Source organism: Mustelus asterias, chromosome 17 (assembly GCF_964213995.1).
Source record: "Mustelus asterias chromosome 17, sMusAst1.hap1.1, whole genome shotgun sequence".
In the NCBI taxonomy this organism is placed as follows: Eukaryota; Metazoa; Chordata; class Chondrichthyes; order Carcharhiniformes; family Triakidae; genus Mustelus; species Mustelus asterias.
Window position 1 is genome coordinate 90,060,208 of NC_135817.1, and position 19,356 is coordinate 90,079,563.

A 19,356-nucleotide genomic window follows, 5' to 3' on the forward strand; every position below is an offset into this window, starting at 1 on the left:
GGTTCTGCCATTTATTGTAAAGCTCCCCCCCTGCATTAGATCTACCGAAATGCATCACTTCGCATTTATCTGGATTAAATTCCATCTGCCATTTCTCCGCCCAATGTTCCAGCCTATCTATATCCTGCTGTATTCTCTGACAATGTTCATCACTATCCGCAACTCCAGCAATCTTCATGTCGTCCGCAAACTTACTGATCACACCAGTTACATCCTCCTCCAAATCATTTATATATATCACAAACAGCAGAGGTCCCAATACAGAGCCCTGTGGAACACCACTCGTCACAGACCTCCAACCAGAAAAAGACCCCTCCACTGCTACCCTCTGTCTTCTATGGCTAAGCCAGTTCTCCACCCATCTAGCTAGCTCACCTTTTATCCCGTGAGATTTAACCTTTTGCACCAGCCTGCCATGAGGGACCTTGTCAAACGCTTTACTAAAATCCATATAGACGACATCCACAGCCCTTCCCTCGTCAATCGTTTTTGTCACCTCCTCAAAAAGCTCAACCAAATTTGTGAGGCATGACCTCCCTCGTACAAAACCATGCTGTCTATCGCTAATGAGATTATTCAGTTCTAAATGTGTATAGATCCTACCTCTAAGAATCTTCTCCAACAACTTCCCTACCACGGACGTCAAGCTCACCGGCCTATAATTACCCGGGTTATCCACTGAGGGTCAGTGCTGAGGGAGTCTGTATAGATCCTGTGTATGTTGATTGGGATGGGTTTTGTTTTGTTCCAGACCTGAGGCAGTCAAGTGGAAGAAGGATGGTGCCGAGTTGCCGGACCCGGACAGGATGGTGGTGGAGGGAAATGTCCTCATCATCAGCGCCCTGAATAAAACCGACAATGGCACGTATTACTGTGAGGCGGCAAACACCATGGGCCACAACAGTGCTGAGTACATCCTCTTTGTATATGGTGAGTCATCCTAACCCTTCAAGCAGCACTTCTATTCCAGGTATCCATTGGACGGTATGAGAGTGCTCTCTCATTCTGTGTATTCAGATTGCAGTCTGCTTTGCTCTTACACTACTCAATTCAATTTAGAGTACAGAGGTTTACAGCATGGAAACAGGCCCTTCAGCCCAACCTGTCCATGCCGCCCAGTTTTTACCACTAAGCTAGTCCCAATTGCCCATGTTTGGCCCATATCCCTCTATACCCATTGTACCCATGTAATTGTCTCAATGCTTTTTAAAAGACAAAATCGTACCCGCCTCTACTACTATCTCTGGCAGCTTTTTCCAGACACTCACTCCCCTCTGTGTGAAACAATTGCCCCTCTGGACACTTTTGTATCTCTCCCTTCTCACCTTAAACCTATGCCCTCTAGTTTTAGACTCCCCTACCTTTGGGAAAAGATATTGAATATCTAGCTGATCGATGCCCCTCATTATTTTATAGACCTCTATAAGGTCATCCCTCAGCCTCCCACGCTCCAGAGAAAAAAGTCCCAGTCTATTCAGCCTCTCCTTATAACCCAATCCATCAAGTCCCAGTAGCATCCTAGTAAATCTTTGCTGAACTCTTTCTAGTTTAATAATGTCCTTTCTATAATAGGGTGAACAGAATTGTACACAGTATTCCAAGTGTGGCCTGACCAATTTCTTGTACAACTTGAACAAGACGTCCCAATTCCTGTATTCAATGTTCTGACTGATGAAACCAAGCATGCCGAATGCCTTCTTCACCACTCTGTCCACTTGTGACTCCACTTTCAAGGAGCTCTGAACATGTACCCCTAAATCTCTTTGCTCTGTAACTCTCCCCAACACCCTACCATTAACTGAGTAAGTCCTGCCCTGATTCAATCTACCAAAATGCATCATCTCGTATTTATCTAAATTAAACTCCATCTGTCATTCGCCAGCCCACTGGCCCAATTGATCAAGATCCCATTGCAATCCTCGATAATCTTCTTCACTGTCCACTATACCACAAATCTTGGTGTCATTTGCAAACTTACTAACCGTGCCTACTAAATTCGCATCCAAATCATTAATATAAATGACAAATAACAGTGGACCCAGCACTGATCCCTGAGGCACACCACTGGTCACAGGCCTCCAGTTTGAAAAACAACCCTCTACAACCACCCTCTGTCTTCTGTCTTCAAGCCAATTTTGTATCCATTTAGCTACCTCACCCTGAATCCCGTGAGATTTAACCTCATGCAACAACCTACCATGCGGTACCTTGTCAAAGGCCTTGCTAAAGTCCATGTAGACAACATCAACTGCACTGCCCTCAACTACCTTCTTCATTACCCCTTCAAAAAACTCAATTAAATTTTTGAGACATGATTTTCCACTCACAAAGCCATGCTGACTGTCCCTAATCAGTCCTTGCCTCTCTAGGTGCCTGTAGATGTAGTGCCTGTAAATAGCTTCTCACAATTTACCCACTACAGATGTGAGGCTCACTGGCCTGTAGTTCCCAGGCTTTTTCCTGCAGCCCTTGTTAAACAAAGGCACCACATTTGCCACTCTCCAATCTTCAGGCACCTCACCTGTGACTATCGATGATACAAATATCTCGGCTAGGCAATTCCCTTCCTAGCCTCCCACAGTGCTGACCCTGAATCCTGATAGCAGCAGAGGGTGCCATTGCGCATGTGCAGGTTTCTGTGCTCTTGAGGGCCCAGAGATTTCCACTGCCTCTGCAGCTATTAGCACCCCCAGCCCCACCCCCACTCCCCCTGGCATCACCCCCAGCCCCACCCCCACTCCCCCCGGCATCACCCCCAGCCCCACCCCCACTCCCCCCGGCATCACCCCCAGCCCCACCCCCACTCCCCCCGGCATCACCCCCAGCCCCACACCCCCTGGCATCATCCCCAGTCCCAGCCCCCAGCCCCACCCCCAGCCCCAACCCCCCTGGCATCATCCCCAGCCCCACCCCCCCGGCATCATCCCCAGCCCCACTCCCCACTCCCCAGCCCCACCCCCAGCCCCACCCCCCCAGCATCATCCCCACCCCTAGCCCCACCCCCACTCCCCCCGGCATCACCCCAGCCCCACTCCCCGCAGCCCCACACCCCAGTCCCACACCCCAGCCCCAACCCCACCCCCAACCCCACCCCCACTCCCCCCAGTATCATCCCCAGCCCCACCCCCCATCCCCCAGCCCCATTCCCCCCAGCCCCACTCCAGAGCCCCCTCCTCAGCCCCACCCCCCAGTCCCACTCTCCCCAGCCCCTCTCCCCCAGCCCACTCCCACAGCCCCACTCCCCCAGCCCACTCCCCCAGCCCACTCCCCCATCCCCACTCCCCCATCCCCACTCCCCCAGCCCCACTCCCCCAGCCCCACTCCCCCAGCCCCACTCCCCCAGCCCCACTCCCCCAGCCCCACTCCCCCAGCCCCACCCCCCCCAGCCCCACCCCCCCCAGCCCCACCCCCCCAGCGCCACTCCCCCAGCGCCACTCCCCCAGCCCCACTCCCCCAGCCCCACTCCCCCAGCCCCACTCCCCCAGCCCCACTCCCCCAGCCCCACTCCCCCAGCCCCACTCCCCCAGCCCCACTCCCCCAGCCCCACTCCCCCAGCCCCACTCCCCCAGCCCCACTCCCCCAGCCCCACTCCCCCTAGCCCTATACCCCAGCTCCACTCCCCCCAGCCCCACTCCCCACTCCCCCTAGCCCTATACCCCAGCCCCACTCCCCCAGTCCACTCCCCCCAGCCCCACTCTCCCCAGCCCCACTCTCCCCAGCCCTATACCCCAGCTCCACTCCCCCAGCCCCACTCCCCAGCCTCACTCCCACTCCCCAGCCCCATTCCCCCCAGCCCCACTCCCCACTCCCCAGCCCCACTCCCCCAGCCCCACTCCCCAGCCCCACTCCCACTCCCCAGCCCCACTGCCCCAGCCCCACTCCCCAGCCTCACTCCCACTCCCCAGCCCCTCTCCCCCCAGCCCCACTCCCCAGCCCCACTCCCCCAGCCCCACTCCCCAGCCCCACTCCCACTCCCCAGCCCCACTGCCCAGCCCCACTGCCCCACCCCCACTCCCCAGCCCCACTCCCATTCCCAGCCCCACTCCCCCCAGCCCCACTCCCCAACCCCACTCCCCCCAGCCCCACTCCCCCAGCCCCACTCCCCCAGCCCCACTCCCCCCAGCCCCACTCCCCCAGCCCCACTCCCCCCAGCCCCACTCCCCACTCCCCAACCCCACTCCCCCAGCCCCACTCCCCCAGCCCCACTCTCCACCCCCCCCCCCCCCCCGTAGCCTAGCGTCTCTGCTGCTTTCCCACGCTCCTGTCTCCTGTGCCAGTGTTTATCAGCAATGTCTCTGTGAGCTGTGTAGATTATTGTGCGGGGGGGGGGGGCGGGGAGCAGTCTCTCTGAGGCAGCAGCATTGCTGCCTCCACTCCTCTCTACCCATTCCCCTCCAATTTAATTGTCCTTTTCCTTGATGATGCCTCTAATTTTATTTTTTAATGTACATATTAAAATCTGTTAGCTTTGCCTCAGTATGAATGTAATTACCCTGTTAGTGTTCACCTCAGATTCCAAACCTTTGGTCAGGAAGCCCAGTAAAATTCAATAAATTGCCACTCCAGTCGCTATCTGATTCTCACAGTGATTTCCATTCTCCTGCGACTGCTGAGTAACTGGAATAAATGGCAGTGAATGAGGAGGAAACATCACACAGCAATTCATTCATGTTGCCTATCAACATCCTACACTATCAGGAAGATCAGCTCTCCTGTCTCTCTCCCTCTCTCCCCAGCGCTAATCAGAATCCATTGAGGCTGCAAATTAACCCATCATCACCACCGCTTTCCTCTGTCACGTTGCCACTCACGCACATTCTGACGCTGCGCTCCTTTCCTGAATGCTGCCCTCAGACCCATCCTCCCAGTTTCATTGACAGATAATTAATGCCAATAATACACAGTGCGAGGCCACTTGTTTTCTTCGAGTCTGCTCACAGAATGAACAAGGCAGGTTATTTTAATATTACCATTTCAACAGTCTGAATTAGGAGAGAGTTGTACAGGCCTGTTCTTGCTGTGCATCCAGAGACATTGCTGTCGAGAGCTGGCAGTGGGACAGGCAGTTTTACAGCGTTTAAACAAAGCAGCACCCATTACAGACTGATCATTAATACTCACCAGAATCTTTCCTTCAGCCTCTAAACGTTTGTCACATGCAAGTACAGGAACTGGGGTTCCCCCTCCATCCCTCGGACCAGCCCACTCCCAATGCCCACCTGACCCTCACTGACCAGCTCACTCCCAATGCCCACCTGACCCTCACTGACCAGCCCACTCCCAACGCCTGCCTGACCCTCACTGACCAGCCCACTCCCAACGCCTGCCTGACCCTCACTGACCAGCTCACTCCCAATGCCTGCCTGACCCTCACTGACCAGCTCACTCCCAATGCCCACCTGACCCTCACTGACCAGCCCACTCCCAATGCCCACCTGACCCTCACTGACCAGCTCACTCCCAATGCCCGCCTGACCCTAAAAGGGTCATCCTAAAAGGGGTGGGTAACCAGACAGACGTCATTGTCCACATTGGTACAAATGACGTCGGCAGAAAGAGCAGGGAGGTCCTGCGAGAGCAATTCAGGGAGTTGGGTTGTCGGCTGAAAAGCAGGGCCTCTAGGGTAGCGATCTCTGGACTACTCCCAGTGCCACAAGCAAGTGAGGCTAAGAACAGGGAGTTTGTACAGCTTAACACGTGGCTAAAGGACTGGTGCAGGAGGGAGGGTTTCAGATTCGTGGATCACTGGGAAGTCTTCCAGGGAGGATGGGACCTGTACAAGAAGGACGGGTTACACCTGAACTGGAGGGGCACAAATATCCTGGCTGGGAGGTTTGCTAGTGTGGTTCGGGTGGGTTTAAACTCATGTTTCAGGGGGGTGGGGATCAAAACAATAGGTCAACAAGCGTAGAGACTGGGGATGAGCATGGGGCCAAGACAAGGCTATCTAAGAGGAAGAGCAATCTGGGGGAGGATGACCTCAGTGGGCCTGGAGGTCTGGAGTGCATCTGCTTCAATGCAAGGAGGGTAACGGGCAAGACAGATGAACTTCGAGCCTTAATGCGTGCGCGGAACTTGAATGTGGTTGAGGTGACGGAGACTTGGTTAAAAGAAGGACAGGACTGGCAGCTGAATATTCCGGGGTATAAGTGTTTTAGGCGAGACAGAGGAGGGGCGAGGAGAGGTGGGGGAGTAGCAATGCTGGTTAGGGAGCATATTACAGCGGTACAGAGGGTGGACAATTTGGAAGGGTCAGGTAACGAGTCACTGTGGGTGGAGCTCAGAAACAGGAAGGGCGCAGTCACTATGCTGGGGGTATACTACAGGCCTCCCAACAGCCCACGGGAAGTTGAGGAACGGATATGGAAGGAGATTCTGGACAGGTGCAGAAAAAATAGGGTTGTTGTAGTGGGAGACTTTAATTTCCCTCATATAGACTGGAAATCCCTTAGGGCTGGGGGTCTGGACGGAGAGGAATTTGTAAAATGTGTCTAGGAAGGACGTGGAGGCGTTAGAGAGAGTGCAGAGAAGGTTTACCAGGATGTTGCCTGGTAGAGGATCAGAAGGACCTTGGGGTCCGGGTCCATAGGACTCTAAAATCGGCCCCGCAGGTGGAGGAGGTGGTTAAGAAGGCGTATGGTGTGCTGGCCTTTATTAATCGAGGGATTGAGTTTAGGAGTCCGGGGATAATGATGCAGCTATATAAGACCCTCGTCAGACCCCACTTGGAGTACTGTGCTCAGTTCTGGTCGCCTCATTACAGGAAGGATGTGGAAAAGATTGAAAGGGTGCAGAGGAGAATTACAAGGGTGTTGCCTGGATTGAGTGGCATGCCTTATGAGGATAGGCTGAGGGAGCTCAGTCTTTTCTCCTTGGAGAGACGTAGAATGAGAGGAGACCTAATAGAGGTATATGTGAAACAGCATGGTTTTGTAAGAGGGAGGTTGTGCCTTACAAATTTGGTGGAGTTTTTTGAGGAAGTGACAAAAACGGTTGATGAAGGAAGGGCCGTGGATGTCATCTATATGGATTTCAGTAAGGCATTTGACAAAGTCCCACATGGCAGGTTGGTTAAGAAGGTTAAGGCTCATGGGATACAAGGAGAAGTGGCTAGATGGGTGGAGAACTGGCTTGGCCATAGGAGACAGAGGGTAGTGGTCGAAGGGTCTTTTTCCGGCTGGAGGTCTGTGACCAGTGGTGTTCCGCAGGGCTCTGTACTGGGACCTCTGCTATTTGTGATATATATAAATGATTTGGAAGAAGGTGTAACTGGTGTAATCAGCAAGTTTGCGGATGACACGAAGATGGCTGGACTTGCGGATAGCGAAGAGCATTGTCGGGCAATACAGCAGGATAGAGATAGGCTGGAAAATTGGGTGGAGAGGTGGCAGATGGAGTTTAATCCGGATAAATGCGAAGTGATGCATTTTGGAAGAAATAATGTAGGGAGGAGTTATACAATAAATGGCAGAGTCATCAGGAGTATAGAAACACAGAGGGACCTAGGTGTGCAAGTCCACAAATCCTTGAAGGTGGCAACACAGGTGGAGAAGGTGGTGAAGAAGGCATATGGTATGTTTGCCTTTATAGGACGGGGTATAGAGTATAAAAGCTGGAGTCTGATGATGCAGCTGTATAGAATGCTGGTTAGGCCACATTTGGAGTACTGCGTCCAGTTCTGGTCGCCGCACTACCAGAAGGACGTGGAGGCGTTAGAGAGAGTGCAGAGAAGGTTTACCAGGATGTTGCCTGGTGTGGAGGGTCTTAGCTATGAGGAGAGATTGGGTAGACTGGGGTTGTTCTCCTTGGAAAGACGGAGAATGAGGGGAGATCTAATAGAGGTGTACAAGATTATGAAGGGTATAGATAGGGTGAACAGTGGGAAGCTTTTTCCCAGGTCGGAGGTGACGATCACGAGGGGTCACGGGCTCAAGGTGAGAGGGGCGAAGTATAACTCAGATATCAGAGGGACGTTTTTTTACACAGAGGGTGGTGGGGGCCTGGAATGCGCTGCCAAGTAGGGTGGTGGAGGCAGGCATGCTGACATCATTTAAGACTTACCTGGATAGTCACATGAGCAGCCTGGGAATGGAGGGATACAAACGATTGGTCTAGTTGGACCAAGGAGCGGCACAGGCTTGGAGGGCCGAAGGGCCTGTTTCCTGTGCTGTACTGTTCTTTGTTCTTTATAAGATGTTGAGAGGTATAGATCGGGTGGACTCTCAGAGGCTTTTTCCCAGGGTGGAAATGGCTGCTACGAGAGGACACAGGTTTAAGGTGCTGGGGGGTAGGTACAGGGGAAATGTTAGGGGGAAGTTTTTCACACAGAGGGTGGTGGGCGAGTGGAATCGGCTGCCGTCAGTGGTGGTGGAGGCAAACTCAATAGGGTCTTTTAAGAGACTCCTGGGACATGGGACTTTATAGGATGGAGGGTTATAGGTAGGCCTAAAAGGAAGGGATATGTTCGGCACAACGTGTGGGGCCGAAGGGCCTGTTTTGTGCTGTAGTTTTCTATGTTTCTATGTTTTCTATGTTTCTATGAAGGGCCTGTACTGTGCTGTACTGTTCTATGTTCTATATCTACCCTGTCTGTGTATATCCACCCCCTGTCTGTGAATATCCACCCCCTGTCTGTGTATATCCACCCCCTGTCTGTGTATATCCACCCCCTGTCTGTGTATATCCACCCCCTGTCTGTGTATATCCACCCCCTGTCTGTGTATATCCACCCCCTGTCTGTGTATATCCACCCTGTCTGGGTATATTCACCCCGTCTGTGTATATCCATACTATCTGTATATATCCATCCTGTCTGTGTATATCCACCCTGTCTGTGTATATCCATCCCCTCTCTGTGAATATCCACCCCCTGTCTGTGAATATCCACCCCCTGTCTGTGTATATCCACCCACTGTCTGTGTATATCCATCCCCTGACTGTGTATATCCGCCCCCTGTCTGTATATCCACCCTGTCTGTGTATATCCACCCTGTTGTTCAGACCCATTTGGTTCATTAACAAAGAACAAAGAACAATACAGCACAGGAACAGGCCCTTCGGCCCTCCAAGCCCGCGCCACTCTCTGGTCCAAACTAGACCATTCTTTTGTATCCCTCCATTCCCACTCCGTTCATGTTAATGTCCTTTAGGGAAGGAAATCTGCCGCACTTACCTGGTCTGCCACTATAATGTATTTCTCTTAATGAATATTTCTCATGTGCTCCAATTAAAACCAAAATCCAATAAACAAAACTGTTTAAACAGGTTTATCACCGCATAGGCTAAAGCTCATATGATGCTGGGATCCCGTTCCCTGGGTTGAATGCTGATTTCAAATGATCTTGAAAACTCAGAGCAGCTTGTCATCATCAGCTCCCCAAAGCACCAAAGCACAGATTCTTTACTGCAGCGTGGGCAACAAGCCTTTCTTTCAGCTCACTGGTAAACTCTCAAAGCAAAACAGAGAGAGAGACTTCTTCCAGCTCTGCTTCTAACACTGCCGCCAAAACCAAACTAACAACAACCCTTGTCACCTGACCGGCCCACAGTATTTTTTCTCCTCCCACCAATGACATCACCCAAGTCTGTGAGCTGCAGAGATCATGGTTAAAAACAAACCTTTCTTAAAGGGACACTAATGTCACAGCAATTACACCCCCACAACTCAGCAGCCTGCTTCCTGGCGTGAATAGATTCCATCCACCCCCCCGACTGGCGAGAATGACATGGGTCCCCCACACACTGACTCATCCTGGGGTACAGGTTCCACACACACACTGACTCTCACTGGAGCACGGGTCCCACACACACTGACTCTCACTGGGGTATGGGTCCCATACACACTGACTCTCATTGGGGTACAGGTCCCACACACACTGACTCTCACTGGGGTACGGGTTCCACACACACTGACTCTCACTGGGGTACGGGTCCCACACACACTGACTCTCACTGGGGTACAGGTCCCACACACACTGACTCTCACTGGGGTACGGGTCCCCCACACACTGACTCTCAATGGGGTACGGGTTCCACATACACTGACTCTCAATGGGTTACGGGTCCCCCACACACACTGACTCTCACTGGGGTACGGGTCCCACACACACTGACTCTCACTGGGGTACGGGTTCCACACACACTGACTCTCACTGGGGTACGGGTTCCACACACACTGACTCTCACTGGGGTAGGGGTCCCACACACACTGACTCTCACTGGGGTACGGGTCCCACACACACTGACTCTCACTGGGGTACGGGTCCCACACACACTGACTCTCACTGGGGTACGGGTCCCACACACACTGACTCTCACTGGGGTAGGGGTCCCACACACACTGACTCTCACTGGGGTACGGGTTCCACACACACTGACTCTCACTGGGGTACGGGTCCCCCACACACTGACTCTCAATGGGGTACGGGTTCCACATACACTGACTCTCAATGGGTTACGGGTCCCCCACACACACTGACTCTCACTGGGGTACGGGTCCCACACACACTGACTCTCACTGGGGTACAGGTCCCACACACACTGACTCTCACTGGGGTACGGGTTCCACACACACTGACTCTCACTGGGGTACGGGTCCCACACACACTGACTCTCACTGGGGTACGGGTCCCACACACACTGACTCTCACTGGGGTAGGGGTCCCACACACACTGACTCTCACTGGGGTACGGGTTCCACACACACTGACTCTCACTGGGGTACGGGTCCCCCACACACTGACTCTCAATGGGGTACGGGTTCCACATACACTGACTCTCACTGGGGTACGGGTCCCACACACACTGACTCTCACTGGGGTACGGGTTCCACACACACTGACTCTCACTGGGGTACGGGTCCCACACACACTGACTCTCACTGGGGTACGGTCCCACACGCACTGACTCTCACTGGGGTACGGGTCCCACACACACTGACTCTCACTGGGGTACGGGTCCCACACACACTGACTCTCACTGGGGTACGGGTCCCACACACACTGACTCTCACTGGGGTACGGGACCCCCACACACTGACTCTCACTGGGGTACGGGACCCCCACACACTGACTCTCACTGGGGTACGGGACCCCCACACACTGACTCTCACTGGGGTACGGGTCCCACACACACTGACTCCTGTTGAGGGGGTGGGGTAAATGCCACGAGGTTTTTGATTATATTTGAAGCAGTGAGTGTGAATTTGAATGCGCCCAAGCGGGTTCGGGCTGGGAGAATCGCGATGGCGTTTGCACCCGGCACAAAACCCATTCTCACTCCAACGCCGGATTCTCCAGAACACCGGGATTGGAGCGAGCCGGCCTGGAGAATCCCGCCCTGGCGCACTCCACCTTCAGAGTCTGGAAAACACTTGCAGCATCGCTGAAATCTGCTGCTGTTTCTCTGAGATGTGGTTTTTATTTGAAAGAGTGAAAGGCTGAGAGCTGATTGGATCGCAGGCTGATCACACACTGCAGTGTGATTGGAGCAAGGGAAGGAAGTTATTAATTAATCTGAAGCTTTGGACTGTCACAGGAAATGGAGTTGAGTGACTTTCCCTGGCTGGAGCTGGTGGGGGTGAGCTGTTTGTGTGGGCCACAACACTCTGCAGCCGCTAATTACACTCACCGCCCTCATTAACATGCGGTAATTCCACTCACTTCAACAAGATTATTCCACAAATCCTCTTTAACTCTGTGCCCCAACACACGGCCATTTCCCCTGGATGCAAATGTTCTGATCATTAACAGCACATGGTAATGAGACTAACCAAATTAGCCCAGGATAATGATTCCGACCTTTGCAAAAACATATTCCTACCGTCAGTAAACATCATAAATAATATTATACTGACTGCAGCTCCCAGGGCCAAATCCCACAGCTTCTACATGACAGAAATTACAAAACAGCCTCACAGCAATAGCCCCAAACACAGCAGCAGCAGAGAGTGTGAAAACAAACCACTAGAATTCATACCCCAGTGAGAGTCAGTGTGTGTGGGACCCCTACCCCAGTGAGAGTCAGTGTGTGTGGGACCCGTACCCCAGTGAGAGTCAGTGTGTGTGGAACCCGTACCCCAGTGAGAGTCAGTGTGTGAGGGACCCCTACCCCAGTGAGAGTCAGTGTGTGTGGGACCCGTACCCCAGTGAGAGTCAGTGTGTGTGGGACCCGTACCCCAGTGAGGGTCAGTGTGTGTGGGACCCGTACCCCAGTGAGAGTCAGTGTGTGTGGGTCCCGTACCCCAGTGAGAGTCAGTGTGTGTGGGACCCGTACCCCAGTGAGAGTCAGTGTGTGTGGGACCCGTACCCCAGTGAGAGTCAGTGTGTGTGGGACCTGTACCCCAGTGAGAGTCAGTGTGTGTGGAACCCGTACCCCAGTGAGAGTCAGTGTGTGTGGGACCCGTACCCCAGTGAGAGTCAGTGTGTGTGGGACCCGTACCCCAGTGAGAGTCAGTGTGTGGGGGACCCGTACCCCAGTGAGAGTCAGTGTGTGGGGGTCCCGTACCCCAGTGAGAGTCAGTGTGTGTGGGACCCGTACCCCAGTGAGAGTCAGTGTGTGTGGGACCCGTACCCCAGTGAGAGTCAGTGTGTGTGGGACCCGTACCCCAGTGAGAGTCAGTGTGTGGGGGACCCGTACCCCAGTGAGAGTCAGTGTGTGGGGGTCCCGTACCCCAGTGAGAGTCAGTGTGTGGGGGACCCGTACCCCAGTGAGAGTCAGTGTGTGGGGGACCCGTACCCCAGTGAGAGTCAGTGTGTGGGGGACCCGTACCCCAGTGAGAGTCAGTGTGTGTGGGACCCGTACCCCAGTGAGAGTCAGTGTGTGGGGGACCCGTACCCCAGTGAGAGTCAGTGTGTGGGGGACCCGTACCCCAGTGAGAGTCAGTGTGTGGGGGTCCCGTACCCCAGTGAGAGTCAGTGTGTGTGGGACCCGTACCCCAGTGAGAGTCAGTGTGTGTGGGACCCGTACCCCAGTGAGAGTCAGTGTGTGTGGGACCCGTACCCCAGTGAGAGTCAGTGTGTGGGGGACCCGTACCCCAGTGAGAGTCAGTGTGTGTGGGACCCGTACCCCAGTGAGAGTCAGTGTGTGTGGAACCAGTACCCCAGTGAGAGTCAGTGTGTGTGGGACCCGTACCCCAGTGAGAGTCAGTGTGTGTGGGACCCGTACCCCAGTGAGAGTCAGTGTGTGTGGGACCCGTACCCCAGTGAGAGTCAGTGTGTGTGGGACCCGTACCCCAGTGAGAGTCAGTGTGTGTGAAACCCATTCTCTCCAGTCCTCTGGCACGTCTACTGATTCTAAGGAGGACTGGATATTGATGGCCAGTGCCTTTGTGAGTTCCAATCTCACTTCCCTGTGTCAAAAAACAAAATAACAAAGAACAAAGAAAATTACAGCACAGGAACAGGCCCTTCGGCCCTCCAACCCTGCACCGACCATGCTGCCCGACTGAACTAAAACCCCCTAACCTTCCGGGGACCATATCCCTCTATTCCCATCCTATTCATGTATTTGTCAAGATACCCCTTAAAACTCACTCCCGTATCCGCTTCCACTACCTCCCCCGGCAACAAGTTCCCAGCACCCACTACTCTCTATGTAAAAAATCCACCTCGTACATCTCCTTTAAACCTTGCCCCTCGCACCTTAAACCCGTGCCCCCTAGTAATTGAGTCTTCCACCCTGGGAAAAAGCTTCTGATAATCCACTCTGTCCATGCACGTCATAATCTTGGAGACTTCTATCAGGTCTCCCCTCAACCTCCGTCGTTCTCGTGAGAACAAACCAAGTTTCTCCAACCTCTCCTCATAGCTAATGCCCTCCCTACCAGGCAACATCCTGGTAAATAGTTTCTGTACCCTCTCCAAAGCCTCCACATCCTTCTGGTAGTGTGGTGACCAGAATTGAACACTATATTCCAAGTGCGGCATCAATAAGGTTCTATAAAGCTGTAACATGACTTGCCAATTTTTAAACTCAATTGCCCGGCCAATGAAGGCAAGCATGCCGTATGCCTTCTTGACTAACTTCTCCACCTGAGTTGCCACTTTCAGTGACCTGTGTACCTGTACACCCAGATCCCTTTGCCTATCAATACTCTTAAAGGTTCTGCCATTTCCTGTATATTTCCTATCTGTATTACACCTTCCAAAATGCATTACCTCACATTCGTCCGCATTAAACTCCACCTGCCATCTCTCCGCCCAAGTCTCCAACTAATCTATATCCTGCTGTATCCTCTGATGGTCCTCATGCTATCCACAAATCCACCAACCTTTATGTCGTCCGCAAACTTACCAATCAAACCAGTCGCTTGGTTGAATCCCAATGTAGAGGGAGCTTTATTCCAAGTGCGGCACAGTGTAGAGGGAGCTTTACTCTGTATCTAACCCCATGCTGTATCTGTCCTGGGAGTGTTTGATGGGGACAGTGTAGAGGGAGCTTTACTCTGTATCTAACCCCGTGCTGTACCTGTCCTGGGAGTGTTTGATGGGGACCGGTGTTGAGGGAGCTTTACTCTGTATCTAACCCTGTGCTGTACCTGTCCTGCGAGTGTTTGATGGGGGACAGTGTAGAGGCAGCTTTACTCTGTATCTAACTCCATGCTGTACCTGTCCTGGGAGTGTTTGATGGGGACAGTGTAGAGGGAGCTTTACTCTGTATCTAACCCCATGCTGTACCTGTACTGGGAGTGTTTGATGGGGACAGTGTAGAGGGAGCTTTACTCTGTATCTAACTCCATGCTGTATCTGTCCTGGGAGTGTTTGATGGGGACAGTGTAGAGGGAGCTTTACTCTGTATCTAACTCCATGCTGTATCTGTCCTGGGAGTGTTTGATGGGGACAGTGTAGAGGGAGCTTTACTCTGTATCTAACCCCATGCTGTACCTGTCCTGGGAGTGTTTGATGGTCATGATGTGGAGATGCCGGCGTTGGACTGGGGTAAACACAGTAAGAGTTTTAACAACACCAGGTTAAAGTCCAACAGGTTTATTTGGTAGCAAATACCATTAGCTTTCGGAGCGCTGCTCCTTCATCAGATGGAGTGGAAATGTGCTCTCAAACAGGGCACAGAGACACAAAAATCAAGTTACAGAATACTGATTAGAATGCGAATCCCTACAACCAACCAGATCTTAAAGATACAGACAATGTGGGTGGAGGGAGCATTAAGCACAGGTTAAAGAGATGTGTATTGTCTCCAGACAGGACAGCCCGCAAGTCCAGGAGGCAAGCTGTGGGGGTTACTGATAATGTGACATAAATCCAACATCCCGGTTTAGGCCGTCCTCTTTATCTGCTTTCTCGCTGTGTCTGCCTCTGTGTGCTGGTTGCCATTTGCCTCCAGCTCTCCTTTGCATCTGCCAGCTCCACGGCCTCTGATCTTCACTTCATTCCTGTTGACACTGCTCCCAGTTCAAAGGTCACTAGTTCACATGGACCAGTATTGCTTGTGTCACTGTCTCTGATCACAAACCCCAAGGGATATTGTGATTTTAGACTAGACACCAACAATATTTTCTATTTTTGTATAAATGTGAGGAGAGGATGCTTTGTTCCAGGAGTAATTTCACAGACAAATTCGAGAACTTTGATCAAAACGAGCTTTATTCTGAACACAGTTTAAATATAACTCAAACAAAATGACACAGTTTAACTCTGAAGGGTTTAACAATCTTTCAACATGAAAAGAAACAACTCTAATTTCTAGCTGATCACTATTTCTGTTCCAAATAAGCAACATTCTTCCTATGGACTCAAATCCCACTTTAAATATGGTTAGCTAGCCCAGGCATACTTGCTATAAATAAGTGTAGAAAGTTTTGGAGCTGCCAGAGAAATTTTGCAAAGAGAGCAGACTTCTGTCTTTAAGCAGCTTCAGCTGGCACTGCACTCTGATCTGAAACCACAACAGCACGAACCCTTGCGACAGACCCAGCTTCTCCCATTTCTTTCATTAAGAAAAACACCAGCTGTCATTCCTTTCATTAAAAAAACCCAGGGGAATCTCCATTTATAAACAGGAGTGCATTGCTCTCTCCTAAGTAAATACTACATGGCTACAATAAGTAATCATCCTGCTCTCCCAGCATCTGAGCTGTATTCCTTCCAGACATACCGACTTCCTGCAAAAGCAGTCCCATTAAAAGATAAACATAAGTGTAATCCGCAGGTGAAGGTGCTAAATTGGGGGAAGGCTAATTACAACAATATTCGGCAGGAACTGAAGAATGTAGATTAGAGGCAGATGTTTGAGGGCAAATCAACATCTAGCATGTGGGAGGCTTTCAAGTGTAAGTTGATAGGGATTCAGGACCGGCACATTCCTGTAAGGATGAAGGATAAGTATGGCAAGCTTTGGAAACCTTGGATAACGAGAGATATTGTGAGCCTAGTCATAGAGAAAAAGGAAGCATTTGTCAAGGTTAGGAGGCTGGGAACACACAAAGCAAGTGTGGAATACAAGGAAAGTAGAAAGAAACTTAAGCAAGGAGTAAGAAGGGCTAAAAGGGGTCACAAAAAATCATTAGCCAGCAGGATTAAGGAGAATCCCAAGGCTTTTTATACAAATATAAAGAGCAAGAGGATAGACAGGGAGAGGGTTGGCCCACTCCAGGACAGGGGAGAGAAACTCTGCGTGTGGAGCCAGAGGAAATGGGCGAGGTATTAAATGAGTACTTTGCGTCAGTATTCACCAAAGAGAAGGACTTGGTGGATGATGAGTCTGGGAAAGGATGTGTAGATAGTTGGAGTCATGTTGAGATCAAAAAGGAGGAGGTATTGGGGTTCTTGAGAAACATTAAGGTAGACAAGTCCCCAGGGCCTGATGGGATATACCCCAGAATACTGAGAGAGGCAAGGGAGGAAATTGCTGGGGCCTTGAGAGAAATCACTGTATCCTCACTGGCTACAGGTGAGGTCCCAGAGGATTGGAGAATAGCCAATGTTGTAATTACAGGCCGGTGAGCCTTACATCAGTGGTTGGGAAATTATTGGAGAGGATTCTTCGAGACAGGATTTACTCCCACTGGAAATAAGTGGACGTATGAGCGAGAGGCAACATGGTTTTGTGAAGGGGAGGTCGTGTCTCACGAACTTGATCGAGTTTTTGGAGGAAGTGACGAAGATGAGGGTAGAGCAGTGGATGTTGTCTACATGGACTTCAATAAGGCCTTTGACAAGGTCCCTCATGGCAGACTGGTGCAGAAGGTGAAGTTGCATGGGATCAGAGGTGAGCTGGCAAGGTGGATACAGAACTGGCTCGGTCAAAGAAGACAGAGAGTACAAAGAACAAAGAACAAAGAACAATACAGCACAGGAACAGGCCCTTCGGCCCTCCAAGCCCACGCCGCTCCCCGGTCCAGGATTGAATCCTGAATCCAGGATCCCCGCCCAATTTTCCAGCCTATCTACATACCAATATCCTATCCACCGAGCTGTCCCTCACAGCTACGATGCTTTGTTCATTACAACCTATTAACTCACCCCCACCCCCCATTCCAGACCATGTGATCTCCAGGGAGAGGCGAAAACCCAGAGTGAAAAACCCCAGGGCCAATATGGGGAAAAAAAATCTGGGAAATTCCTCTCCGACCCCCTGAGGCGATCGAAACGAGTCCAGGAGATCACAATGGCCCTGATCGGAAAATGCTTCCCAACCCTAGTCATTTCCACTTCCACGAACACCATATGAATTCCCTGCCCCCGAGACAGGTTCCCAACTATCCGCAGTCTCGCTCTGTACTGGCACCAGCAAGATGATCATAGAATGAAGCCTTGAAACGAGAAACAAGGAACAATTAGCCCGCGCCGCTCCCTGGTCCAGACTAGACCACTCTTTTGTATCCCTCCATTCCCACTCCGTTCATATAGCTGTCTAGATAAGTCTTAAACGTTCCCAGTGTGTCCGCCTCCACCACCTTGCCCGGCAACACATTCCAGGCCCCCACGACCCTCTGTGTGAAATATGTCCTTCTGATATCTTCTGATATCTGATAGCAGTGGAAGGGTGCGTTTCTGAATGGACGGCTGTGACAAGTGGTGTTCCTCAGGGATCAGTGCTGGGACCTTTGCTGTTTGTAATATATATAAATGATTTGGAGGAAAATGTAACTGGTTTGATGAGTAAGTTTGTGGACGACACAAAGGTTGGTGGATTTGTGGATAGCGGTGAGGACCATCAGAGGATACAGCAGGATATAGATCGATTGGAGACTTGGGCGGAGAGATGGCAGATGGAGTTTAATCTGGACAAATGTGAGGTAATGCATTTTGGAAGATCTAATACAGATAGGAAATATACAGTAAATGGCAGAACCTTTAACAGTATTGATAGGCAGAGGGATCTGGGTGTACAGGTATACAGATCACTGAAAGTGGCAATGCAGGTGGAGAAGGTCGTCAAGAACGCATACGGCATGCTTGCCTTCATTGGCTGGGGCATTGAGTTTAAAAATTGGCAAGTCATGTTGCAGCTTTATAGAACCTTAGTTAGGCCACACTTGGAATATAGTGTTCAATTCTGGTCGCCACACTACCAGAAGGATGTGGAAGCTTTGGAGAGGGTACAGAAAAGATTTACCAGGATGTTGCCTGGTATGGAGGGCATTAGAACATAGAACATTACAGCGCAGTACAGGCCCTTCGGCCCTCGATGTTGCGCCGACCAGTGGTACCAATCTAAAGCCCCTCTAATCTACACTATTCCAATATCATAGAAATCATAGAAACCCTACAGTGCAGAAGGAGGCCATTCGGCCCATCGAGTCTGCACCGACCACAATCCCACCCAGGCCCTACCCCGACATATTTACCCGCTAATCCCTCTAACCCACCCAGGACTCTAATGGGCAATTTTTAACCTGGCCAATCAACCTAACCGGCACATCTTTGGACTGTGGGAGGAAACCGGAGCACCCGGAGGAAACCCACGCAGACACGAGGAGAATGTGCAAACTCCACACAGACAGTGACCCGAGCCGGGAGTCGAACCCGGGACCCTGGAGCTGTGAGGCAGCAGTGCTAACCACTGTGCTACCGTGCCGCCCATATCATCCATGTGTTTATCCAATAACCACTTGAACGCTCTCAACGTTGACGAGTCCACTACTGCTGCAGGCAGGGCATTCCACGCCCTTACTACTCTCTGAGTAAAGAACCTAGCTCTAACATCTGTCCTATATCTCTCACCCCTCAATTTAAAGCTATGTCCCCTCGTGCTAGGCAACACCATCCGAGGAAAAAGACTCTCACTATCCACCCTACCTAATCCTCTGATCATCTTGTATGCCTCTATTAAGTCACTTCTTAACCTTCTTCTCTATAACGAAAACAACCTCAAGCCCCTCAGCCTTTCCTCATA

General features: G+C 51.6%; 1 protein-coding gene across 1 annotated transcript in view; it reads left to right on the forward strand.

The window, feature by feature from the left end:
* The window catches only part of LOC144506235 (cell adhesion molecule 2-like), a 394,417-nt gene that overhangs the window by 363,521 nt on the left and 11,540 nt on the right, over nucleotides 1-19,356 (forward strand). The window contains exon 8 of the mRNA XM_078232093.1: nucleotides 752-930. Coding sequence (XP_078088219.1) covers nucleotides 752-930 — 179 coding nt within the window. The remainder of the gene's footprint in view (nucleotides 1-751; nucleotides 931-19,356) is intronic.